This window comes from Acanthochromis polyacanthus, chromosome 10, assembly GCF_021347895.1.
Source record: "Acanthochromis polyacanthus isolate Apoly-LR-REF ecotype Palm Island chromosome 10, KAUST_Apoly_ChrSc, whole genome shotgun sequence".
Lineage (NCBI taxonomy): Eukaryota > Metazoa > Chordata > Actinopteri > Pomacentridae > Acanthochromis > Acanthochromis polyacanthus.
The window spans coordinates 24,196,650-24,220,495 of NC_067122.1; the positions used below are offsets into that span (position 1 = coordinate 24,196,650).

The window sequence follows — 23,846 nt, forward strand, 5'->3', positions numbered from 1 at the left end:
TAGCCTGCAGTGCATCTGGTGGTAGTTCATTGTTTTGAATTGGAATATCTGTCTCAAATTCCTGTGGTTGTTTAGGAATTTATGATTTTAGAAAATGAAATGGCTTCATCTACCTACTGTATGTTGTGGAATTATGTTAAAAAAACTAAACGTGAATGTTTGACGGTACATCAGAGACGCTAAGAACACGATATTAAAGCACTTTGCCCCACAGGATGCATCTTAAAAAAACACAAGTCCAAATACCCCCTGCTACAATGTCCCCATGCATGATGTGTGGGTCAGAAAATCTAAACACTGTCCCCCGCCCCCCACTTACTATACTGGGAAATTTTTTGCTTCAGTGTCAAGCCTCCTTTGGTGTTAGTCTTGAGCAATTATCTCTGATAGTGACATCCAATATACCCTCTGGCATCTGTAGAAGAAAGTCTTTTATCACAATTTTCTCACTTTTAAGCTCTTATTTTAACCCGCATGTCCCAACAGTGACAGGTACACCAGGGTGCAATGTTCATTTCATCGTTTGAACCATGACACCTTGTTTTGACGCAGTTAATTTCAATGCTTGTACATACTGAGTGAATATTTTTGGCCCTTTTGAGCCTTTGTCATGCGTTTCTGAGGGTTGTGTGTGTGTGAGATACATTTTCAACCATACTTCTCTTTTCCCCTGTACTGTGACTTTGGTGGCACCCCCCCACCTTAGCTAACCTATCTGAAACCCAAGTCCTGATTGTCTTTTGATGGCAAATACCACAGAAGAGACCTTGAGGCCTTGGGTTTTACACCAGTATCGATGTTGGCTTTCATTGAGATGGATGATTTTTTTCCCCCTGAATCTGTGCTGAGATTTTGTTTAATATATCATCTCTGATGCTTTCCAGGTTATATTCAGTTAGAGAAGATTATCTTAATGTTTCGAATGTAGATTTATACTATACCAATAATAGCCAAGTGTATGTTGGCTTGTTTCTTTTTTTTAATTCACTTTTGATACTGTGAAAAATCTTTCGTTCGGAAAGATTAAAAACAATACAGTTTTGACAAAAATAAAGTGTGGTGTTTTATTATCTTCTTGGTTTGGCATTTAAGATACTGCACCTGCACAACCCGCAACGCCGGACTTTATGTTGGGACGCACCGTCTCGATGAAGTTTGACCCTTCCGGTGTTCCGTACGCGACTGACGCTTCCTCTGTTGTGTAAACATGCGACATCTTTAACTCGTTCAGTTGTGTGGCCAGTATTTGGACAAGAACTTCGTTACTAACTTAAACACAACTTTAGTGTACTAATGAATAATATGGAGACCGAAAATCGACTCAAAAAGGTAAGCTAGGCGCATTTGTGGTCCATGTTATAAGAAAGCTAGGCTAGCTGATGCTAGCCGAAATTAGCTAGCTGCTAAAGCTTTAGCTAGCTAACCAGTTCTAATGTGTTGCATATTTAAAACGCAGACTAACGAATAAAGCTAAAACAAAGTATTTGCATAACGGAATTTAATTAAATAGTGTATATAAGTGTGAACCGTGATTGGTAAAGCTTTACGATTAACCTTAGCCATTTTGCAGTGCTACATCATGCTAAATACGTAAGGCTGACGTTTGTAGATAGAAAGGTTATAATACACCTCAAGAGTATCAGGATTTTTTTTCAGAGTTAAATGTCTTCTATAAGAGCACATGAATGAGTTTGCATTTCATAACTGTTAAGCTTGGATGAAAACAGAACGTCTGGAAACGACACGTTTGCTTTTCTGTTGTCAATATTAGTATGGATCTAATATTTTTGTAGTGAGTGTAAAATCAAGAGTCCTGTAACATGACTATTCAGATGATTAGTTCTTTTGAAAACAAAGGCTTTCCAGCGTTAAGACAATGCAAACTGGCAATAAGAAGTAAGTGCAGAAAAATTGGATAAAGGATCTACCATCATTAACACCAGTAATAGCGGTTAATTTTATAGTTAGACACAAGGAGTTTAAAAGGTAAGAGATCTATTTATAAAACTTTGAGAAAACCAAGCCTAATCTGACAGACATGATGCACTTCCTTCAACTCATTGGTATGTTTGTAGATTAACAGCCTTTTACAGAAATGTATAGTACACAAATACATATGATGTTAACAGCTGTTATTCGCCAAATCTAATCCTCAACTGATGCTTATTTTTTGGCTGATTGCACCCGTCTGTTTTGTGCGTCTTACATTTCCACTTCACTCCAGTAAAAGAAAACAACAACCTATGGGCAGCAATCTACACCCTCAAAAGTTTTGCTGAAAATTTGGATCATGCAATAAAGCAGCCCTGCTATGCTTTTTGGGCTAAATTAATCATTTTAACAGCATTGCTTGCCATGGTGTGTGCCAATGTTTTATCAAAACATTGTCACCATTAATATTTTGAATGAACCCTGTTGCAGTGTCCTTGTAACCACACGTGTGCAAACTATGTCATGACACCATTTTTAAATTAACCCAAACATCTTTTTCTGTTGAAAAAAACAAGGACAAATACGTAATTTCAGTGCATATCAGACATCACACACACCAGTATCAGCCGTTTAAAATCAACTGAACCAATATATCAGGCAAGCTCTACCTGAACCAAGTTTTGTGTAACTCTCAAACATGTCTGTACAAAGATTCAGCTTCCCTATAGTTGTTATTCATTTTTATATACACTACCAGTCAAAAATTTTAGAAAACCCCCATTTTTTTTAAAATTATGCATGTTAATGTGTCCTTGTACTCTGAAATGAAAGCATAGAACAAAAAATAAATAAATGAAATTCTAAAAAAAAGACTAGAAACCAAAATTCTAAACTCTTGACTCGTCAAAGTAGCCACCTTTGGCAGATATAACACTTGATCTACTTGAATTTCAGTACAAAAACTTGAAAAATTAAGGTGTTGTAGAACTTTTGATCGGTAGTGTATCTGCATATGAACTCCTGAAAGCCAGTGCAACAAAATTTACTTTTGTAGCAGCTATTTGTTGCTGTATTGTGTACTATGTGGCGAAGATTCCTTTGAAGCTCAGATTATTTCTGGAGTAAATTTAAGCTGATGCTGAGCTCCAATCTCTCTATGTAGGGAAACCAAATAAAGACATGCTAAGGAAGTAATACTACTGATAATGTGTTTGTACAGAGAGCCCATGGGGAGGATGAGAAGTCTGGCTCAGAAGGATCGGAGGATGACGATTACGTTCCATACGTTCCGGTCAAAATCAGAAAACAGCAAATGGTAAGATATTGTTTATTATCCTGCTTTATACTTTAGAATTTACAAGGAATTGAATATCCAATCCATCAGTTTAGATATGTGGCCAATACTGACCTTATTATGTGGATCCAATCCACACTTAATAAGTGTGGACCAATCCACAGTTAGAGGAGTTTTTACATTCATGTCATCAATAAAATTGTGACATTGTGGATTTACGACATGCATCCAACCCCTCAAACTGCAGACAGTTTTCTGCACGACAGCATCTCTGACATTACTTTAATGTGCATAAAAATATTCTCAATTATTTAGGGTTGAGCCATTTTAAAATTGGGAACGAATTGACACTGGTTTTGGACTAGAAAATCTGTATCAGCAAATACCCTGAGAGGAAGTATCACAATCAGTGTTTTTGCATCACATCCAGTTAGCAAATTTCATCATTGAACACTTTTAAAAACATTTATCTCCCAGCTACAGAAGATGTTACGTATACGAGGGAAGGCAGTGGATGAGGAGCAGAAAGACATTGGAGAGGACCAAAGGGACGAGGATGAGGGTCTTGGTCCGCGCTCCAATATTAGTCTCCTGGACCAGCATCAGCACCTCAAGGAAAAAGCAGAAGGTATACAGTTAAACTAAATCCGTTTTAGTTACCTGTTTAATTCTGTTTACAATGCCTGACCTGCTTTATGTTTATGTGTCTGCAGCCCGTAAGGAATCGGCCAAGGAGAAGCAGCTGAAAGAAGAAGAGAAGATTCTTGAGAGCGTTGCAGAGGGCAGAGGTAAAATAATAATGCTACCAAATTCCTGTGAAGACATGTTGAATTAGTAATCACATTTATAAACTGCCAGACATTAAAGCAATTAGAGCAAAATATTTAAATTTGCAGAAGTAATTCTGCTGACTTTCTTTCAGCTCTGATGTCTGTTAAGGAAATGGCCAAAGGTATCATATATGATGATCCCATAAAAACAAGGTGAGCTCTTGATCAGTAAATAAAGTAAAATTTTGTAAGTGGATCTATTTCTTACATTTAATTTAACCTGAGTATTGTTTATAGTTGGAAAGCCCCACGCTACATCCTGAATATGCCGGACACAAGACATGAACGCGTCAGGAAGAAATTTCACATCCTGGTTGATGGAGATGGCATCCCTCCTCCAATCAAAAGCTTCAGAGAGATGAAGTTTCCACCAGGTGACACTACACTCTGACGCATGAAAAACACACTTTATCCGTTTGTTTGAAGTCTTATGTGATCCCACATGACTAACAGCTGTCAACTAACCTCTGTTCATCATGTTTCCAGCAATTCTGAAAGGCTTGAAAAAGAAGGGGATTGTGCACCCAACACCAATTCAAATTCAGGGAATCCCTACAGTGTAAGTGCAGTATGCAAGACAGGAATACAAACACTGTGATGTACTCTATATAATGTGTGTTGAGGATAAACACATGCAAGCTGCTGATGAACTGACACTGTTCATCTGTAGTCTGTCAGGTAGAGACATGATTGGCATCGCCTTCACTGGTTCTGGAAAGACTTTGGTCTTCACTCTGCCCATCATCATGTTCGCCCTGGAGCAGGAGAAAAGGCTGCCTTTCTTCAAGAGAGAAGGACCATATGGGCTTATCATCTGTCCTTCAGTAAGAAATACAAGAGCAACCTGTTTCCTAGACTGCACAGCTTGAATTACGTTACAGAGTGTGACTTTAGTGTCTGATAAATGTAGCCCTTTGCAAAATTTCCTGTGGGTGTACGTGGTTTTGTAGAAAAATGTTTGACCGTATAGGGACATAAACTCAATTTTCCTAGTCTGACTTCTCAAAAACCAGTACACCTGCACTGAACTGAGGTTAAGGGGTGACATGTTAGAGTTGAGGTTTTGACTTTGTGTATCTCCCTGCAGAATTATCCATGTCATTTTTAAAGCTTGGAGTTCAGTTGCTCACCTATTGCCCTTCAGATATAAACTGCATTATATGTGAGAAGTGTTCTTTTTTTTTAATGTCATTACTCCCTAAGCCCATGTGAGTTCATTACCCCCTCTTTTATTCCAGCGAGAGTTGGCGAGGCAGACGCATGGCATCATAGAGTATTACTGCAAGCTACTGGAGGAGGAAGGAGCTCCTCAGCTGCGCTCTGCCCTCTGCATTGGAGGCATGTCTGTCAAGGAGCAGATGGAGGTAGTAAAACAGTAAGTAAGATTGATCAGGTGTGTGAAAAAAATCTGGATTTTCTCCAGAAAAACTGCCCGATTCAGCTACATCATTCAGAGAGGAACAAAATGGGCAAAGACTAAAACATCCCAGTTATATTGCTTTACAATTAGCATTCATAATATTAAAAAATCCACAACATTATCAACTGAGGACCAAGGTGACAATATTGGCTTATGTAAAAAAAAAAAAAAAAAATCCAATGTGTTTTGAGTTCATTCTGTCGTTTTTTTTCTAGTGGTGTCCACATGATGGTTGCCACTCCTGGAAGATTGATGGACTTGCTGCAGAAGAAGATGGTGAGTCTTGACATATGCCGCTACCTGGCTCTGGATGAAGCTGACAGGATGATTGACATGGGTTTTGAGGAAGACATCAGGACCATCTTCTCCTATTTCAAGGTCAGACACTCATTTGTGGGATTAATTTTCAGTCATTTTATCACCATTGCAGCAGTTTTCTCCACCCATTGTTCTGTGCTGTGGTTGCTACAATAATTATCAGACATGTAGCTTCATTAAGACCAAGTAGGACATTATTAGTTAACAGCTGAAGTAGGATGCACACTCAGGGCCTTATAGCCTTCTGTTACACTTATATTACTTATATTCTTTCTCAATCTGGTTTGACATTTTTACACTTTATTGGGCTTTTGTTGGCTTTTTCTTTCGATATTCACTCTTAAAAATAAAACTTTTTCACATTTCTGTTAAATTCAGTTCATGAAATCTGCCACTCAGTAAATTCAGAGGCATTGTTTTTTCACACGGTCCCTTTGTACTCATCTGAGTACTACCCGTAGTTGGCCGAGATGTCTTCCAGCTGCTGTGCTACTCAGTTGATGCTAGTACTAAATCCTGCCATGAAAACAATAGCCTTATTTTTTGTGTTCTTAACTAGGGACAAAGACAAACCCTGCTTTTCAGTGCCACTATGCCCAAGAAAATCCAGAACTTTGCTAAGAGTGCCCTGGTCAAACCGATCACTATAAACGTGGGCAGGGCTGGAGCAGCCAGCTTGGATGTCATCCAGGTATGTTTGTCTTTCTTTGAAAAAGCTTTTTGTTTCCATCGGGGATATGAATTACATTGAAATTACATTTCCTAAACTAAATATTTTTATTTGTGCAGGAAGTGGAATATGTCAAAGAGGAGGCCAAGATGGTGTACCTCCTAGAGTGTCTCCAGAAAACACCACCTCCAGTCAGTACTTCCACATCTTATCGCACTGACATTCCTATAATACATGCAGTGAAACTTGTCACAAGTCATCCTTCATTTTGACAGGTGCTGATATTTGCTGAGAAGAAGGCTGATGTAGATGCCATCCATGAGTACCTCCTGCTTAAAGGAGTAGAGGCAGTGGCTATACATGGTGGAAAAGGTATGCAGAACTGTATTGTAATCATTAAAATGCATAGCAATCAGTATACAGTAATAGCACATGCAGGGGATTACTGTATTAGGACGAATGACCAATCCAGCATCATGCTTAGCTTAGTACTTACTGTATATTTGCAAAGCCCTGCTCCTCACATTTCTTGTAGTTGCTCATCATTACCACCAGATGCCATCCTGCTTTTAGATGTCACAATTTCTACCTCAGAGTTTCTGCTGAATTTCTGCTCTGAAGCAGAAGTATGCAATTCCCTGGAAATGACAGTTGCGTTACAGTGCTATTTTTGATTGTATTGTTTAGATCAAGAGGAAAGAACAAAAGCCATAGAAGCATTCAAAGAAGGAAAGAAAGATGTCTTAGTCGCCACAGATGTTGCTTCTAAGGGTCTGGATTTCCCAGCTATTCAGCATGTAGTGAACTATGACATGCCTGAAGAGATAGAAAATTATGGTAAGAGAATATATATATATATATATATATGTATGTATATATTTTTCAATTGCTTTGCCTCCAAAATGCAAATCAAATGTAGCATTATTTATTCATCAGTAGTTTTTAAGTCTTTAAGCTTCTTTGTTTAATTGTTCTGGTTTCAGTCCATAGAATTGGAAGAACTGGACGATCAGGCAAGACTGGTATTGCCACAACGTTCATCAATAAAGGCTGTGGTAAGAAAACAGAAATCAAGACAAAAACCTGAGTCATAACTGTCTCATGTCTGTATAGGATATAAAGTAGAATTGCCCCCCACCTTTGTCTTGTGCTGAAGGTGTAGAAAAGGATAAAAATGTGACAGAAACAAAGTAAAGTCTTCTGATCTTAGAAGTTACATTTAGAAACAGTTCAATAATAAATCACAAAGGTTGTAGTTTATGCCATAGATATACTAGATGTCTCACGCCACTGTCCAGCATAGGCTGGCGATGCGTCAGTGCGCCGCCATCTTGGAACGGCAGTGAAGTTGTAAACAACCAACGTCTGGTATATGCGAGAGCATTACACAGACACAGTTTTCCGCTCATAACTTTCCTTGTAATGCATAGATTTCGATATGGTATGGCTCATTTGAAAGCTTACGAGGTCATCTTTTGATTACACTCCCAAAGAGATGGTGTCAATCAGCACAACAAGTTTTAGGGACCCTTTTCCTGCAACTGTTTGTTGTGTTGACCTGTTGTGATGTCAGGTTTCTCTGATCACCATGATAAGCAGCTTCTAAGTTTTATTTATTTAGTCTACTGATTATTCCTTTTTTGTGCCGCATTTCCATATGGGATTAACATCTTTGAACAATTATACGCGTATAAACAAAGTCTGCTAGCTTGATGCTAATTCCTATGGGAAAACCCATTGAGATGCTAACGGGTAGCATTGCGGTCGCGGAAAATGGTACAAGATCAAACTCAACAGCATCGTACTTGCTCAATTCAATAACACAAACGGTAAGTAATTCAGTACTCACAGGCATAGATTTTCCTCACTCTGAGAAAAAAGGGCACAACAATAACAGCACATCGCTAGCACAAAGTTGGAACCATTCCGAAATTCTTCAATTTACTTGTGTTCCATAAGCTAGATATAATATTGATTTCATTAACTGCTCATCAAAAACAATATATCCTTTTCTAAGTTCAGTATGAGTTTATTTCTGAAACCCAATTTGCCATCTCTGTGTGCACTTCTCCAAAGATATAGCCACAGACTGACAGCATCTTGGTATCATACCATGGGCTTCTGCTACAATATCTGGTGAAATCTGTGAAAAGTTCAATGGAAAGGGCATACTCACTTGTGGAATGTGATTCCTTGTGTTTAGGTTGCGTTGTATTGTGCAGCCCCAGGCCACACAAGACTGGCATTTTGAGCTTTTTGGCAATCGGTGTGTGATAAACACGCTTATCGCTGGTTTGTTTACTCCCGCTTGCTCCCATTCCAAGATGGCGGCGCACTGACGCATCGCTCATTGGCCAGCGAGGCATCTAGTATATCTATGGTTTATGCTATTTAAAGTGTGACTGTTAATGAGACTAATGCTTAAATTCAGTTTTATTTAAGTCAAGCAGATGGAAACTTTCAGGGGGTTGTTGGTGCTGCCCATTGAGAGCATGGTTTATCATACACACTTTACTTTTTCTAGCATGTGCCCAGTCTCATTATTTAATAGTCACACCTTAACCTAGGGTTTTATTTGTACTGTCAATAGTTATACAAATTCCATTTCTACTTGTGTGACAGTCTCACTTTTGATTGCATCTTATGTTGTAATGCTCCTTTAAATGATTAAAATTTATTACAGTGAATGTTGAACTTGACTTTAAAAAACTGTATCGTAAATCCAATTGCAATATCTGTCACAAAAATCAGAATTGAGTATTTTCCTTATATTGTTGTCCTGGTAATTATAATGTTTTGAGACGTCTTGAAATATCCTGATTTTTGAGATTGTCCGAACTTTCTCAAACTTTAAAACACCTCTACAGATATATCTGCTCGCAGCTTATTTTAGGCATTGATACTGGCATGGGTACGGATGGATTCACTTGGTTCGGGTCTATGTTGTGCTGTATCCGTAGACTGTATATAAAAGCTGGGCGTAGCCACAGTGACATCAGCCATTGGTTTGTGGGTTAGGATTTGAAGCCTCGAATTTGGAATTTGACTTATTCAGTAACATGGTCACAATGTCCTAAAGAGTACCCTGCATCATCTTCTGTTTTACTTTAAATAGAGCCCTGATTTACAAAATTAACACCATGGTATATTAAAGGATACCTGAAAGTATTGATTGAGACCATAAATTTGTAGGGAAAATGTTTACTGAGGTAATAAATGAAGTGAGAATAAGGTTCTTTTTTCTCATAGACTTCTATACAATTAGTAGGAGCCCCTGGAGTCGCCTCCTGCTGGCTGTTGGATATAATGCTCAATTTAGGCACTTTGCCTTGACTTCATTCTGCAGATCCAGATGCTGCATCCATCTTTTACATTGAGAATCTATGGCTATTTCTTCACAACGTACTGCAGTGCCTTGTTCAGTGTTGACTGGCTGTAAAGTAACAGTAAATGTATGTCTTTCCTAATAGATGAGTCAGTACTGATGGATCTGAAAGCTCTGCTAGTTGAAGCCAAACAGAAGGTTCCACCAGTCCTCCAGGTCCTCCAGACAGGAGACGAGACCATGTTGGACATTGGAGGTGAGCTGTTTTCTACCAAATCCCCTTCACATCTCTTTTTCAGGGCCTACATTCTTGTCTCTCACTATTTGCTCTGTAATTGCTTTGTTTCTTGTTAAATATTCTTCTTCTCCGATCTGGGCATCTCGTCTTTAATTCACAGAACCAAGCGTTCAGTGTGTCTAACGTATCTGATTGTTGTGTTTTCACAGGAGAGAGGGGCTGTACATTCTGCGGTGGTCTTGGCCATCGTATTACAGACTGTCCCAAACTGGAGGCCATGCAGACCAAGCAGGTCACCAACATTGGACGCAAAGACTACCTGGCTCATAGCTCAATGGACTTCTAAGAGCTTGTCATCAGAGGGACGATTCTCCAGCACGCAAAGGAACTGAGAAACATTTCTTAGGAAACCGTACAATTTAATGTCTTGTCACTGAACTGAGGAAGTGTGTTTTTGTCAACCCCTGACAGTTTTCAGACCTGTCAAATGATTTGTCGCTTACATCCTTTCCACCTGTTTTTCCCTCATGCTTGTCATGATGTCATTTTTGAAGCTTTAGTTGTAAATAAAACCAGTATATTTCTTCTAGCTTTGTTTTGTCGCCTTCTAGACAAAATGGAAAGGTGTGGCAAAAGTTTTGTCTGGTGAGGAAGTTGCTAAAACAAGCAGAATAATGCAAAGGGAAGTCTGACACAAGAAAACGGCAACACACAGCTTGTGTGCCCTTTCTTTTGCAACAGTTAAGTTTCCTAAGAGATAAGTTGATTGTTAATGAGAATGAAAGCTGCTGGTGACGTAATGGAAACAATAGCTCTGGTGGTATAGGAAGCCTAATTTTACCTCCCTGGCTATTCGCATGTTGAGCACAAAGCAGCAACGGCTGAGCGCTGTACTTGAGTTAAAGATTTTCAGACAGAGCTCACAAACATGGATGTGATCTTCAAGGAGGGGATCTTGTACCTGCAGGTGGTCAAGTTTGGAATAGTAAGTTCTATGTTCATTTAGCACGTTTCTAAAATATTACCTGTTGTTTGGCAGTTTTAAGATGCAAAAATAATTTTACCTTCACGAAGTGCTTTGTTGTTCATCGGAGGTTTAAAGTCTAAAGCTAAATAGAGCTTGTCTTAAGTCACTGCTTGCAAAGACAGATAATTATTTTTACAATGTCCTCTCTACACAAGAATATTTTGGATGTTGCAATGTAGTCCAAGACTGAACTACCAAGACTGTTCATGTAGAATCTAACGCAAATGTTCAATTGAATTATACTTGAGTCTTAATAATCCTATTATTCACCAAAATGTATTTTCTGATTTGTTTTCATTTAAGTTTAGCAAAACTTAAGAAGTTGCATTATTCCAGAAATACTTCGTATTTGGCAAAGTGGTCTTTTGAAATCGTGCTTCATTTTGTTTTATTTTCAAATGCTTTTCAATAGTTGGGGTACTTGAGCTGTGACTTGAAAGCTGTTCATCTTTCACACCAATTACATCAGGGCAAAGATTAAGATGGTTTTGTTGACCAAATCTGGTGTAGGTCCCTAACTGTCACATGAGTAGATGAATGCACAACACTCACCCACACTAACAGCAGTGGTCAATTAGATGTTTATTTGTCAGTGACTTGAATACTAAGTCGCTATTTTATGATCTCTCAGGTTGTGGTTTGTAAAAAGCCTCTCAATACAGTTTGCTCTCACCTGCCACTAGCTGTGGCTCAGTGAAGCATGAGATACTCATAACGTGGAAAACAGTCTGACCTCAAATGGTCTATAACAGAAACACCTTTTATAAAGTAATATTTATAGTTGCACATGAGCCCATATTCACTCAGATTTCGTTGTGTGAGACCAAACTAATAACAGCTTCATTAATATAGCACTTTTAATAACAAGGGCTTTACAAAGTGTTTTGACAGACAAAGCGAAGACAGAATACGAATTTATTTCACCCAAATAATCTTGTAAATGGCATATTTCAAACAAAGATGTGCTCAATACAAAATGTGGGGGAAAAAACCCTAAAAAGAAATGGTCAGTTCTGTCTTTTAAAGCCAGATGTTTGCAACACTTTATCCTGATGGCTTCAGTATGATCTTCACATGCAGACAGGTGACAAATTAAAGGAAAAACCTGAACAGCATTAAAAATAGGATTTCTGGTGGTTCTGCTGTGCTACATGGGGCATTTCATTGGGACCGTTTGGGTTCTCTTGTCCTTCGAGAGGGAAAGTTCACTAATCAATACAAAGTCATTCAGAGCGATCAACTTCATTTTTTGATGAAACATAGCTCTGTGGATGGGAGCAGTCTGTTCCAGGATGACAATGCTCCCATCCACAGAGCTCGACTGATCATTGAATGGTTTGATAAGTTTGAAAATGATGTGAATCTTTTGCTAGAATGACTACAGTCACCAGATCTGACCCTAGTAAAGATCTGTACTAGATTTTGCTGTTATGTGTTCATCAGCGATCGTTTCATCTCCCTTACTGATATTTTCAAGAAATCTAAAGATGTATATGTTTTTAATGGCGTTGAGCTTGTCTTAATGGTCTGAATATTTCGTCTTTACTTTTATCTTACATATTGATCTTACAAGTGGCTGCTCTCCTATGCCTGTTTTGGTATTTTTTTACTGTTTTGTTTTACTAATTGATTTCACAAGTTGTATCCTGTCTAGGTAATGCACAGCGCGTCTCTTGTGCTTATCTGATTGCATTTAAAGTACTTTTATTAACTCATGTCAAAGCACACTGAAGATATTCTAGCACTTAACGTTGATGTTTTTTTTTAAATTGTCAGCCGTCTGTACATCCTGTGTGACCTTGCAGGCTCTATAAACGGTGGAGGGCACAGTGATGCCTAAAATGTGCACTTCAAATTAAATTCACTATCTAAAATTGCCGCAGCCAGAAATGTAGTGTAGATCCAATAGGTAGTGAGATATCTATTTAGCATCTCTCAGCTACATAGAAAAGGTTGACTTAAAATTGTTCAGTTCAACGCTTCAGCAGGATGTAAAATGATACTGAAAAGCATAAATATAGCGCTGTGTGTGAGTGACAACAGAAACAGGTTCAGTACTTGCTCATTGAAAGTACAGAGGGAAAAGAACGGGGTCCAATACTGAGCGCACTATTAACGTACCAAAGTTGTCTTTTGTTATATAAGAAAGAGGGAGCTGACTTATTAACAGCTGCTTGTTTCACTCCCCCTCCAACAGAAATCGTGGCGGAAAATGAGGACGGTGCTTTTTAAAGCTAGCTCTACAGGGGTCGGCCGGCTGGAGCTCTGCTGTGTAGCTGACAGCAGCTCTGTTGGTGACCAGAAGAAGGCTTGGCAGAAAACGGAGAGAAAAGTTGTGCGTCTGAGCGACTGCTTCAGTGTCACTGCTGCTCCGAAGGAGTCCTGTCCTGCTGGGTGCTCGGCCTTCTACCTAAACACCACACAGGGCACCTACACTTTGGCCTCCACAACCAGCCGGGACTGGCTGAGCGCCATCTGTCTCCTAGCCTTCCAGGTACCAGACACATCCCTCTCCCTCCTGTCAGTGTTTAAATTTGAGAAAGGTGAAGACAAACCTTACCCACAGCCAGATCCAGATAGCGTAATGAGGAAGTTAATACGGTATCTGTAACTTCTGCCACTTCACTTCTCTAATTCTTGTGCTTGCACAAGCAATGTTGTTTCTTGCATCTTACCACTTGGAAGTCATAAAGCAGTGATAAGAGGGAGGTGTACACTTCAGGTAATGTTTACAGTGCCTCTGTGTTCACAGAAGGATCCTGGAGAATCAGACAAAGGGGATTTCAAGGGAGGAAACGGTCTGACCATGGAGGACAATGACCTTTACTCATCCTGGAAAAGCGGTAATGCACATCAACCTGCAGACAGCAACTGATTAGACAAATGCAATCACAAATAAATAACTGCGCTTACAGAACTTTTATTCCTGCTGTTTGTCACATCTGTCTTATAACATAATTGTAGTGACACTGGTGGCTCTGAAGCCATTGCAAAGGGACTGAATTAGTCATGGAGCTTTGGTGCAAAAGTGATTTTTATTTTCTAGTTTGCTCTTTTTTCTTTAATATTTTATTGCAGCTTTCATTTGCAATGTACTTAAAAGTTTTAAAAAGTTCAATCAAGTAGAAAACTGGCTTTCCCATGGGTCAAAATTGTGCACTTGGATCAGTTTTATTAATCTGTGGTGGCACACATTACAACTGCAGTTAAGTCATTAAACTTTTAACTGGCGTACACAGTTTAAAAAGTTGTGCCTTTTCAAATGTTGTTAGGAAAGTTTGTTTTAAGTCAGAATAAAAGGTTAAAAGAAAGCATAAAAAATGAAACATTAGACTTACTATTACTAACTATAAATTACTCATCACTAAGAATAAATCGGTGAAAATATTATAATGAAAGAAATAGATGTCATTGCATCATAAATTCAAGACATCAGCAGAAACTTTCCATATATGTGAGCAGCAGCTACAGCCACTAATATATTCACACATGAAAGCCAGAATGTATTAGCGTCAGCAAGCTGTGGCTTATACAAATGCATTTCTTTTTATTTCCTAATGGATTACACTTCTGAACAATCCAGGCAGCCCGGTCACATGGAGGGATTAGTGGAATGCAAGCAATTTTAAATCAGCCCCTTTTTCAATATGAGAATGTATTTGGTGTAATTTTATTTCCTTTGCTGACACATTGCTGCTCAGGCTTCTTATGGAGAGACTTTTTCTTTCATGTGGAGTTTTGCTGCGCTGACCTCAGTGTTCTGTGATGTTTCCTCATATTTAGATCGGACTCTTCCTCCAAACCAGTACAAAGTGACTGTCCAGAGCACAGAGGCGTCCAAGCGCTGCCGGTTGGCTGGAGAGTATGTGGTGTATCCAGACAAAGAAGCTGTGATTCTGCTGGATGTCAGTGCTGGTCGTACTGTCTACTGCTGGCCATACAGGCTCCTACGCAAGTTTGGACAGGTTGAGGTAAAAGTCAGATGGCATATTCTTAATTAAAACGACTCTAATGTTCAAATATGAAGCAACATTCAGGAGTCGGTTGGTCTGGAAGTGCAGGAAAGCAGCACAGCAAGCCTGGTTTTGTCTAAAGGTGACAAAATCTGCTTACCAGTGCCTCTAAAGTTCACTAATTACCACCATACAGCTCATTTGTTTATTCTGTACCAACACCGAGCATATTTTACAAAATATCAAAGATTATTGGGTGTGATTGCAGGGAGGATTCAGCATTGAAGCAGGTCGTCGCTGTGACTCAGGAGAAGGAGTTTTCACCTTCCTGACCCAGTACGGTCCTCAGATCTTCCAGCTCATATCCCAGCAGTGTGCCGTGGAGAAGAACTCATGGGTCCAACCTGTCAGCGTCCACAGAAGATCCTTTTCGGACGTGTCTCCAGTTTCCCTTCCAGCCCAGCAACTTCCTGCTCCTGCAGATGTTTCTCCTGACATGGGGGATGAGTCTGAAAGCCCCTACTCCACTATTAAGCACACTTCTGCAGGAGATATAAAACAGCTTGCCAGACCCAGCAGCAGGGAGGCTGTGGGAGAGGAGGACGAGGAGGAACGCTGTCGCTCGCTGGATTCGTTAAACATGGGTACCTCCATAGAGGACAGCATTTATTACAACCTGAGGAGAGCCACGCCTCCTTTGGTCAGAAAAGCAGAAACAGACAATTCAGAGTGCATTTATTCGGCTGTGAGAAAACCTTCCTCGAATGCCCAGCTCCAGTCTCTCTCCTCTCCCCTAACTCCCTGCGCCCTCACCAAATCTGCTCCCTCTGCCCCACCCAAGCCCCGCAGCCAGCCTCTGCCCCCTGTGAATAACAACTTCCAGCCGAGCTACAATGCACAGGCGGCGGATGACACGAAGGAGACGGAGGAGGGCATCAGCTCCTCCGCCCCTGCTGCCCCCACAGAGGCCCCTGGCAGTTTTAAACACAGGCTGGCAGCAATCATTTCTAAGGACCTGGCAAAGTTCCAGCTACCTCCTCCCCACGGAGCAGCCAGCCCCACATTTTTTCAGTAGGCTATTAGTTAACAGACAGACGAGAAGAAGCAATTTTAATCATGATAAATTGTCATAAAGCATAATTAGTTCCTTTACTTCTATAAAACCACTTCCACTGGGAAGACGCAGTTAGGCACTTTGGGCTGGCAGATGTTTGTATGTTTTCCTAGTAGCTTGTTGTATGAAAAATGCATCTGGAATGCGTTGTAATTGCAAAAAGGAAGATTTATGTTGTTTTGTTTGTGTCAGAGAAGCAATGTGCTACAATATCTTTTAATGTGATGTTAGCTGATAAGCTGGATGAGCATGCAAGTGGCTGTTTGATTGTTTTTGTTATGGAAACGCTTTGGGGGGAAAAAAATGATGACTCCTTGTTACATTCAATGAGGCACGCAGCATTTTTCGCAATTAGTTTCTTCTACTTCCTTATGAGGGCTTTGTCACATATCAGTCAACCGCTTTGCAGAGTCCACATTGTTTGTTGTTGTGAGTATAGAAATAACTTCAAATGCACACTCAAGTCTTATTAAATCTTTATTGTAGCAAAACATCCCTCATAAAATACCCCTTAGCAATACATAAATAGAAAAATACTTGTTCTCAATTAGGCAAACTGGAAAGGTCAGTGGTTCAGGATGTGTAAAGTGCATAAAAAGGCCTGCTGGAGTCCATATATAAGATCTTAGTGGGCCTTTTTGAGTTTTTCCTGTACTTTTTCTCATTAGGCAGTGCAACATCTAAGCTATAAATATGCAGTAGGACTGTGTCACTCATACAATCATCATGTCTACTGTTGTTTACTGCCATGCAAATGTCTGGAAAACAGTTAAAAGGCAGTGGTTCCCTGTTACTGTCTCCAACCCTGATCTTCCTCCATGGCACTGACAGTCTTAAGATTCATCCTCGCTGCTGTTGGATGAGGTGCCTGATTTGTTGGACTCCAAGTCAGATGTAGGTCCCAGTATAATCAGGTGGCTGATGGAGTTGGAGGGGTCTCTTTGCTCTCCAGTCAGCGGGTTCGGGGTCTGCGTGTTGGCTGCTGGCCTTATAGAGTGAATCAGGCTCCTCCTGGAAGTCTTGTCCGCTGCGCCCTGACGCGGACTCCTGCACTCCGGATGAACCACTCCGGCCAGCAGCTCAGACAGCTCCGTGATGTAGATCTGCGCCATTTGGAGGGTGTCATACTTGGATAACTTTTTCTCGTTTTCCAGGGAGGGGATGACGCTCCTAAGCTCGTCAAAAGCTTTGTTGAGGCCGTGCATCCTCCTCCTCTCCCTGGCGTTGGCTGCCACGCGTCTGTGTCTCTGAGGGCCGAAGTGGCTCATCTTGCCTCCATCTGCTGCCTTGCTGGCGTCTGAGTCTGAGATGCCTGCAGCAGAAACGCAGTCAGGGAGTTTACTCACTGGCACAAGTTTCTCCAGCGGGATGCCGCCTGCGTCTGCGGCTGCGTCCCTCCTTGAGAACGCACGGATTGAGTTTGAAGAAATCCACGTTTTGGAGTTGATGTGCGCCAAATTGCGCTGCTGCAGCAGAGAGAAATCCTCCGGGTATTCTGGCCAGCTTGAGAGCTCTGCTTTTGCGGCCATCACTGTAGTGGCCTGTGGTCGTGTGGCACGGCTGGTAAAGGTCGCACAAGAAGACTTCTCCTCTCTGGAGTGGTTTGCAATGCGCCAAGAATTTATACAGCCTCCCCTCAGTCACCTTGTGTCACTCCCAGCAGCTCTGACAGGCCTGCAGCCTCAGGAGGCAGCAGCCAATCGCACAGTCCCCTCTGACCCTGTCAAACAATTAGACAAAGCTCCACTTTTTTTTCTCCTCCTATTGTGCATTGTAACTCAATCACGACCTTGTTGTTATCCTCGCATAGAGAGGAGACCAAAGTATTAATCATTTAGGAGCGTGTAGTGTGTGAAAAGCTTTTCAGAAGAGGAGAGAAGAAGGTGTAAAGGATCTGAGGCTGTGGGCTGCATTATTACTTATTGATACAAAATCCCATAAATAAATAAAGCAGACCTTGCTTTAACAAGCAGAACCGTCAAAACAGGTGTTTTTCTGTGGCAACTCGTGGACTTTACGTGATATATTTTCATTAAATTGACTCATTTGCATTGGTAATATGTGGTTTGCTGTGCGTAAAAGCAAACACTGAAGCCTGGATTGCCATCATCATCATCACTGCTCCAATTCTTTATCAGGAGCAAAGTAACTGACTTCTTGATTGGCTCTGGCAACAAACAAGTTTGCTCTCAAACAAACTGTAAAAGATGGCCAATCTTTGCTGGATTATTTGCAGAGGAATAATAAAACGAACAGGTGGGAGACCAGGCTGGAGACACACCTGTCTATAAGCAGAGCCACGATAACTGATAAGTTGTCTCAGAGCGATTTATGGATCATTTGGCGAGGATGAAAACACGCACTGTGCGTAAAACCAAGCGTTCCATCCATGCTTGTTATTTATTATTCTTATTGTTGTTCCGGTTGTTTATTTAACAAGATGGGTTTGCTCTCTAATTAAGAGCAAATGAATGAAGATAAATTCGGCTTTTTTCTTCTTGTTGTTTTCTTGGTTCCAGTTATGTGACTCCTGCCCTGTGCGTATCAGCTGGTGTCCCTTGGCACCGCGCACCAGGTCCACACACCTCTGTTACAGCCAGTGTCACCCATCTCCCATATGCTGCTGGGCCCACAGCGACACGGAGCTTCCACGCTGACACTCCCGGCTCTGACACTGGAGCTAATCACTCATTAGACCATCAATTACTGCGCAGGAGCAGCTTCAGACGTGTCCGCCGGGAGATCGTGACACGTCGGAGCCCAGTGATGGTAACTTGGACAAATTTCGCGGCCCCATCTCCTCCCCTCCTTCTTCCCTCCTCCTCTCTTTCTCTGCTTGCGTGACAGTCGGGGTCGAGAGCTGGTAAAGAAAATCACCGTGACCTGCCTCTCCGCCAGCAGTTTAATGAGGCCTGGTTTTAGTTGAATAAATCGGCACGTTCTTCGTCCCGGGGTGTCCATTCATTTTTTCCCCCTTTTTTTGGCTACATGAATATTTCATTCCTTCAGCCCCACTGCCAGCGCAACAGCCTGTAACCCTGAGTCCAGGCTTTTAAAAATGCGGCTACACTTCCCATCTGGTGCGGGAGGAGCTGGAGGAGGAGGAGGAGGAGGCCGAGGAGGTGTGAGGAACATTTCTGAGGTCAACTTCTGCTGACCTTCTGCAAGAGGAGGGCTTAGTTTATCCTTTATAATGCGGCGCAGGGGTAAGTGCAGCCTAGCTGCAGTTACTGTTGGCTACATTTGTACAAGTGGCAGGAAAACAAGTGAAACACTGAGCAACAGCATCCCATGAACCTGAGCCGATAGACTTCAACTGCAGTCAGTATGTATTTTTTCCCCACACAATGAAGCTGGAAAATGGAGCAATTTAAATTACAGGGAACAAAAACAGCAACTTCAGATTAGTCACATGTAAAGTAAGGTTGCATATTAGTCTGCCACTTAATTTATTTTCTTTAAAAAACTTCAATTATTCACCCAAACTACACTGTAAAAATCAAAACAAAACAAATTGGCAAATAAACCTCTTTTTTACTCTGACAGCTGAGACACCACAAAGAGTGACATGATATAAAATTTTGTCATTCTGGTGCTTTTTGCAGTCATTTTACAATGTTTAAATCTGAAATACTTGGTCAGGGTCAGGGATGGGGGTCATTTACCACAACTATGGCTTACAATGAAATGCTAAATGCACAAAATGTATCAGATAACAACTCATGTCATGTCAAGCTACGCTTTTTTAGAACAACTTGAAAAAGTACTTAAAAATATAACAAATAATCATCTCATAAAGATACAATAATTTTCCATAGTTAAAGTACATTTTCTACTCTTAATTTTGCCTGAGATCATGTTTTTATTTTAATGTTAAATAAATATTTTTGTTGCAAAAACTTCTGTGATTATACAACATAACTCACATTTCAGACTCTTTTCTGTTAATTGTCACTAATTGTGTCTGATTTTAGAAGCACATTGACAATAATTAATTTGAATTAAAGAGCTTCATCTTCTCTTTTTTTAAAAGGAAATATTTCGGAAATTACAATAAAACCGTAAATATATTTTAACTTTCACTTAGGATAAAAAAAAGCCAAGTTTCCCCATAAAATTTAATGGTTATTCACAGTTACAGATTTTATTGTTGTGTAACATTACACATGTAAATTCACATTATATTTTTTGTAATTTTGTTGATAATTCCATGTCTATAAAAGAGAAAAAAAAAACTTTGAATGTTGTAAAACGACAAATTTTGTATTTTTATATACAATTCTTCATCATCTTCTTCTTCTTTTTGTTCTTCTTCGTATATGGTGAGTGTTATTTATATTATTTATATTAATAACAATGTAAAAGCAATGTAAGACATAAAATGTTTCACCAAGCGGCTTCATTAATATACCATTGCTGCTGCAACATTGCTGCAACACAACAAAATATCTTGTATGATGCTAGTTTGTGCAATTTACCTCAGAAATTTCACAACTCCAGCCGATGGTTTCACAACATGTCACTCATTTGGCAGAGAAGCAGAGATGACTGCAGCTGCCTCCAGAGTTTGGTGATGGAACCTGGATTCAGTCCAGCTCTTCATCCTGATCCTTGACTCAACACTGTAAACACTGAGGGCTGTTGTGTGTGTGTGTGTGTTATCACAGGCTGATTATGGAGATATTGAGAGCAATTCCAATAATAATACAGTGTATTATTGTGCAATTCCGAGAACATTAAGTTGACAGTGAGATCATTTGACTGGGGGCCTCCTCAGTTGTCTCTGGGGAACCGTGGCCCCAAACAGTCTATAATTTATTCAGCTCCATTTTGAAGCTTCGGTTTGAAGCATTGAGGCTCTATTGTGCATAAATAGGAACTAAATCCAAAGCACCATGCTGCTGTAATGCTCTATTTTACAGGTGACCGATTTTGTAATAAATTTGTTGAAAGTTCTCTGTAAATAAAGGAGTAATTTGGTACTAATTATGAAAAAAATGGAAGTTTTGGGAAAATAAATGAACAATTACTCATCTGACCTGCTGATCCTTTTGGGTACTCTAGAAATGACAGTATTACATGGTGAATTATTTGAATTATTTGACCTATAAAGCAGTGGCACACTCCATGCAGTCTCAATAAATGAATCAATAAATAATTTAGATTAAAAAAAAAAACAACATTATGCATGCAGTGTCCATCTACTGCACTTGCACCCTGATTGACTCTGTTTCCATAATGTTTATCACATACAAATATCAGTAAATTCTTCCTAAACACACTGTAAGGTTTCCTTCTTCTCAGCTCCACACAGTGTTTAATACAGTGCTCCTTGTGTTTTAATTAAAGGCTCTTTAATTTCCTAATAACAGAGGCTTTCCTCGTCTTTTTTCACACAATCCTGCACCAAGAACAGTGCAGCTCTTGATGTTGGGAGCAGTCTAGTCTGTAATTATCCCCCCCTCACACCCGGAGCTACGGAGGTGCTTCTAGTGAGCAAAGAGAGAAATCTTAATGCCCGGGTTTCAGGCGCAAATTAGGACAATTAGCGGCCTCATTAATTTGGGAAAAGGGAAGTAATATTCTAGTTAAAGGAACGCTTCATTAAGTCAATGTTGTCTGTGGCAAAGGCTAATTGATGAACTCTGAGAAGGACAATGATAAGAGAAGATGACTTTTTCTCCCCGCAGTGGACTTTGTGCTGAATTTGCATACGTGGGGATAATACGTTCAGGACCAGCTCATTTGCTGCAGTCATCGCGAGAATAGCGGCTCTGTTGCCAAATGCAGTGGAAGGAAATACCGCGATGCCTGAGAGCAGCTCTCTGCAGGGGGTCTTTTAACCAGCGATACAGGAGATAGACGGAGCCCGCAGGGTCCGCAGTCATCGCAGTCATGTCTGCAGTTTACTCAGCAGCACCCAGAGGACAACAAAGCAGGTTTCAGAGTCCAGCCTGCTCCACTGATCACAGGTCTGATCACAGCTCTGACCACAGGTGTGACCTCCTAGCCCTGTGAGACACGTGCCTTACTGAGGTATTTTAGTAGAACACACTGCAGAAAACACGCTCTCAAAATAGTTTTCAGTGTAATTTCATTCAGCAACTTACTATTATTTTGCAAATTTTCCACGTTTTGCTAGTATACAGATAAGAAAATTGCAAAAGATAAAGGTGTTCATTTACCTAATCCTTTAAAAAAAAAGAGGCCACAACTGTGAATAGTGTCCAAATAACAATAATAAATAAAAATCTTATTTGTAGAAATAGGAATGTCTTCTTTTACAACATTGTACCAGAGATTTACACTGCTTTAACTGTCTTCAAAACAGCAAAAAGTGTACTTATTTTACACATATTTGCTGTTATTGAGAAAAAAAGCGATGTATATTAAGGACTAAAATGGTTTATCTCCTCCCCCCCAGAATCTCTATGCTTTGTGAAATTACAGACATTAATTAATAAAATCACAGCAAGAAAAGTAATGATTTAAATAGTGTCCACAACCAAAATCTGTATTCATTACAAATAGCTCTAAAAAACATATATTTATTTTTGTTTATGCTGCTGTTGTTGAACATTACAGAACTCCGCTGTTTTAATCATATTTACTTGCTGCCAGATTTTCACCATTTTTTAAATATAGTTATTTATTTTTACGTTGCATGCTGTGAGCAAATGACAACATAAGAATAAGCTTATTAGTTCTGTAGTCCACAAGTATCATTACATTTTTGACATAGAAACACACTTAACGAGTACTGTGTTATAACAGTAGTCCATAGCATGTTGATTTATTCATTGTTTTCTTCTTATTTATTGTTGTGAGTCTAATGTTTCTGAAGCAGATATAGTTAAAATCGCTCTCTGGGCATTAAATAAACCCTGAAAAACTCATCTCTATATATCAATGTTGAAAATACATTACATTTTGACTAAAAAAATAATAATTTTTTGTCCTTAAAATGGCTTAGATGTAACTCTACACATCTAAGCCACTGTTGTTTCCTGTATAAGGTGCAGCTCTATGAAGTCACCGCCTCTCTCCACCCACAACTCCCTGCAGCTCAAGCACACCAGCTCACCTACGGCTCTGTTGAAACACAGGCCAATAACACTATGGTACGCAATGGGAAACTGTAAATATTGGAGTTTTTCAGTCATATATGTACTTCTTGTGCTTATGATTTATCTTACAGTACATGGATATTGGTAGCCTAGCCACGCTAGACCCCGCTCTGAAGACGCAAGGGTCTAGGAACTCTCGGCAGGGAGGGAGGCGGGCTAAAAGGTTGTCTTTCAAATCACTCTGCAGCAATTGGGTAGGTATACAACCAATCAGCGCAACAAATAGGCTGAGCGCCGGAAATCAGAGGTTCGGTGAAGCCTTAATTATACAGTCAATGGGTGAAGCTCAAGTATATTACAGACATGTTAACAGAAAGATTATTCAGAGTCGGTGCTAATGGAGCTCAACGACTGTTGTCGTTTTTGTTGTCGACCCTGGCAGAGAATTAAATTCGTTGCCGTGGGTTGTCTAGCGCGGCTAGGCTAGCTGTTTCCGGTTGCTTCTGTCAGAATCGTCGCGCCTCTGTCGTCACTTAGTTACGCCTGCCTTCTGACTCTACACTTCATGGTGATTCGTCGGTCAGTTTTAGGAGCATCCAACCTCGAGGCTTACCGAGGGTAACTAGACCCACCCTGGCAGAGAATTAAATTCGTTGCC

General features: G+C 40.2%; 3 protein-coding genes across 3 annotated transcripts; 2 read left to right on the top strand and 1 right to left on the bottom strand.

Moving 5' to 3' along the window:
- Positions 1-1,156: 1,156 nt before the first annotated feature.
- LOC110952446 (probable ATP-dependent RNA helicase DDX41) lies at positions 1,157-10,616 on the top strand. Its single transcript, XM_022195991.2, has 17 exons — positions 1,157-1,329; positions 3,152-3,247; positions 3,704-3,854; positions 3,940-4,014; positions 4,149-4,209; positions 4,294-4,430; positions 4,543-4,615; positions 4,727-4,880; positions 5,295-5,431; positions 5,692-5,854; positions 6,354-6,485; positions 6,584-6,655; positions 6,740-6,836; positions 7,152-7,301; positions 7,448-7,519; positions 9,935-10,045; positions 10,237-10,616. Exons 1-17 carry the CDS (start codon positions 1,294-1,296, stop codon positions 10,371-10,373), a joined length of 1,854 nt encoding a protein of 617 aa, XP_022051683.1. The 5' UTR covers positions 1,157-1,293; the 3' UTR covers positions 10,374-10,616.
- Positions 10,617-10,760: 144 nt separating this feature from the next.
- On the top strand, positions 10,761-16,933 carry dok3 (docking protein 3). The gene is made up of 5 exons (XM_022196016.2): positions 10,761-11,012; positions 13,252-13,548; positions 13,807-13,897; positions 14,838-15,025; positions 15,276-16,933. Exons 1-5 carry the CDS (start codon positions 10,956-10,958, stop codon positions 16,080-16,082), a joined length of 1,440 nt encoding a protein of 479 aa, XP_022051708.1. The 5' UTR covers positions 10,761-10,955; the 3' UTR covers positions 16,083-16,933.
- A 5-nt stretch (positions 16,934-16,938) lies between these two features.
- atoh1b (atonal bHLH transcription factor 1b) lies at positions 16,939-17,650 on the bottom strand. Its single transcript, XM_051954268.1, has one exon. It carries the CDS (start codon positions 17,648-17,650, stop codon positions 16,955-16,957), a length of 696 nt encoding a protein of 231 aa, XP_051810228.1. The 3' UTR covers positions 16,939-16,954.
- Positions 17,651-23,846: the final 6,196 nt, after the last annotated feature.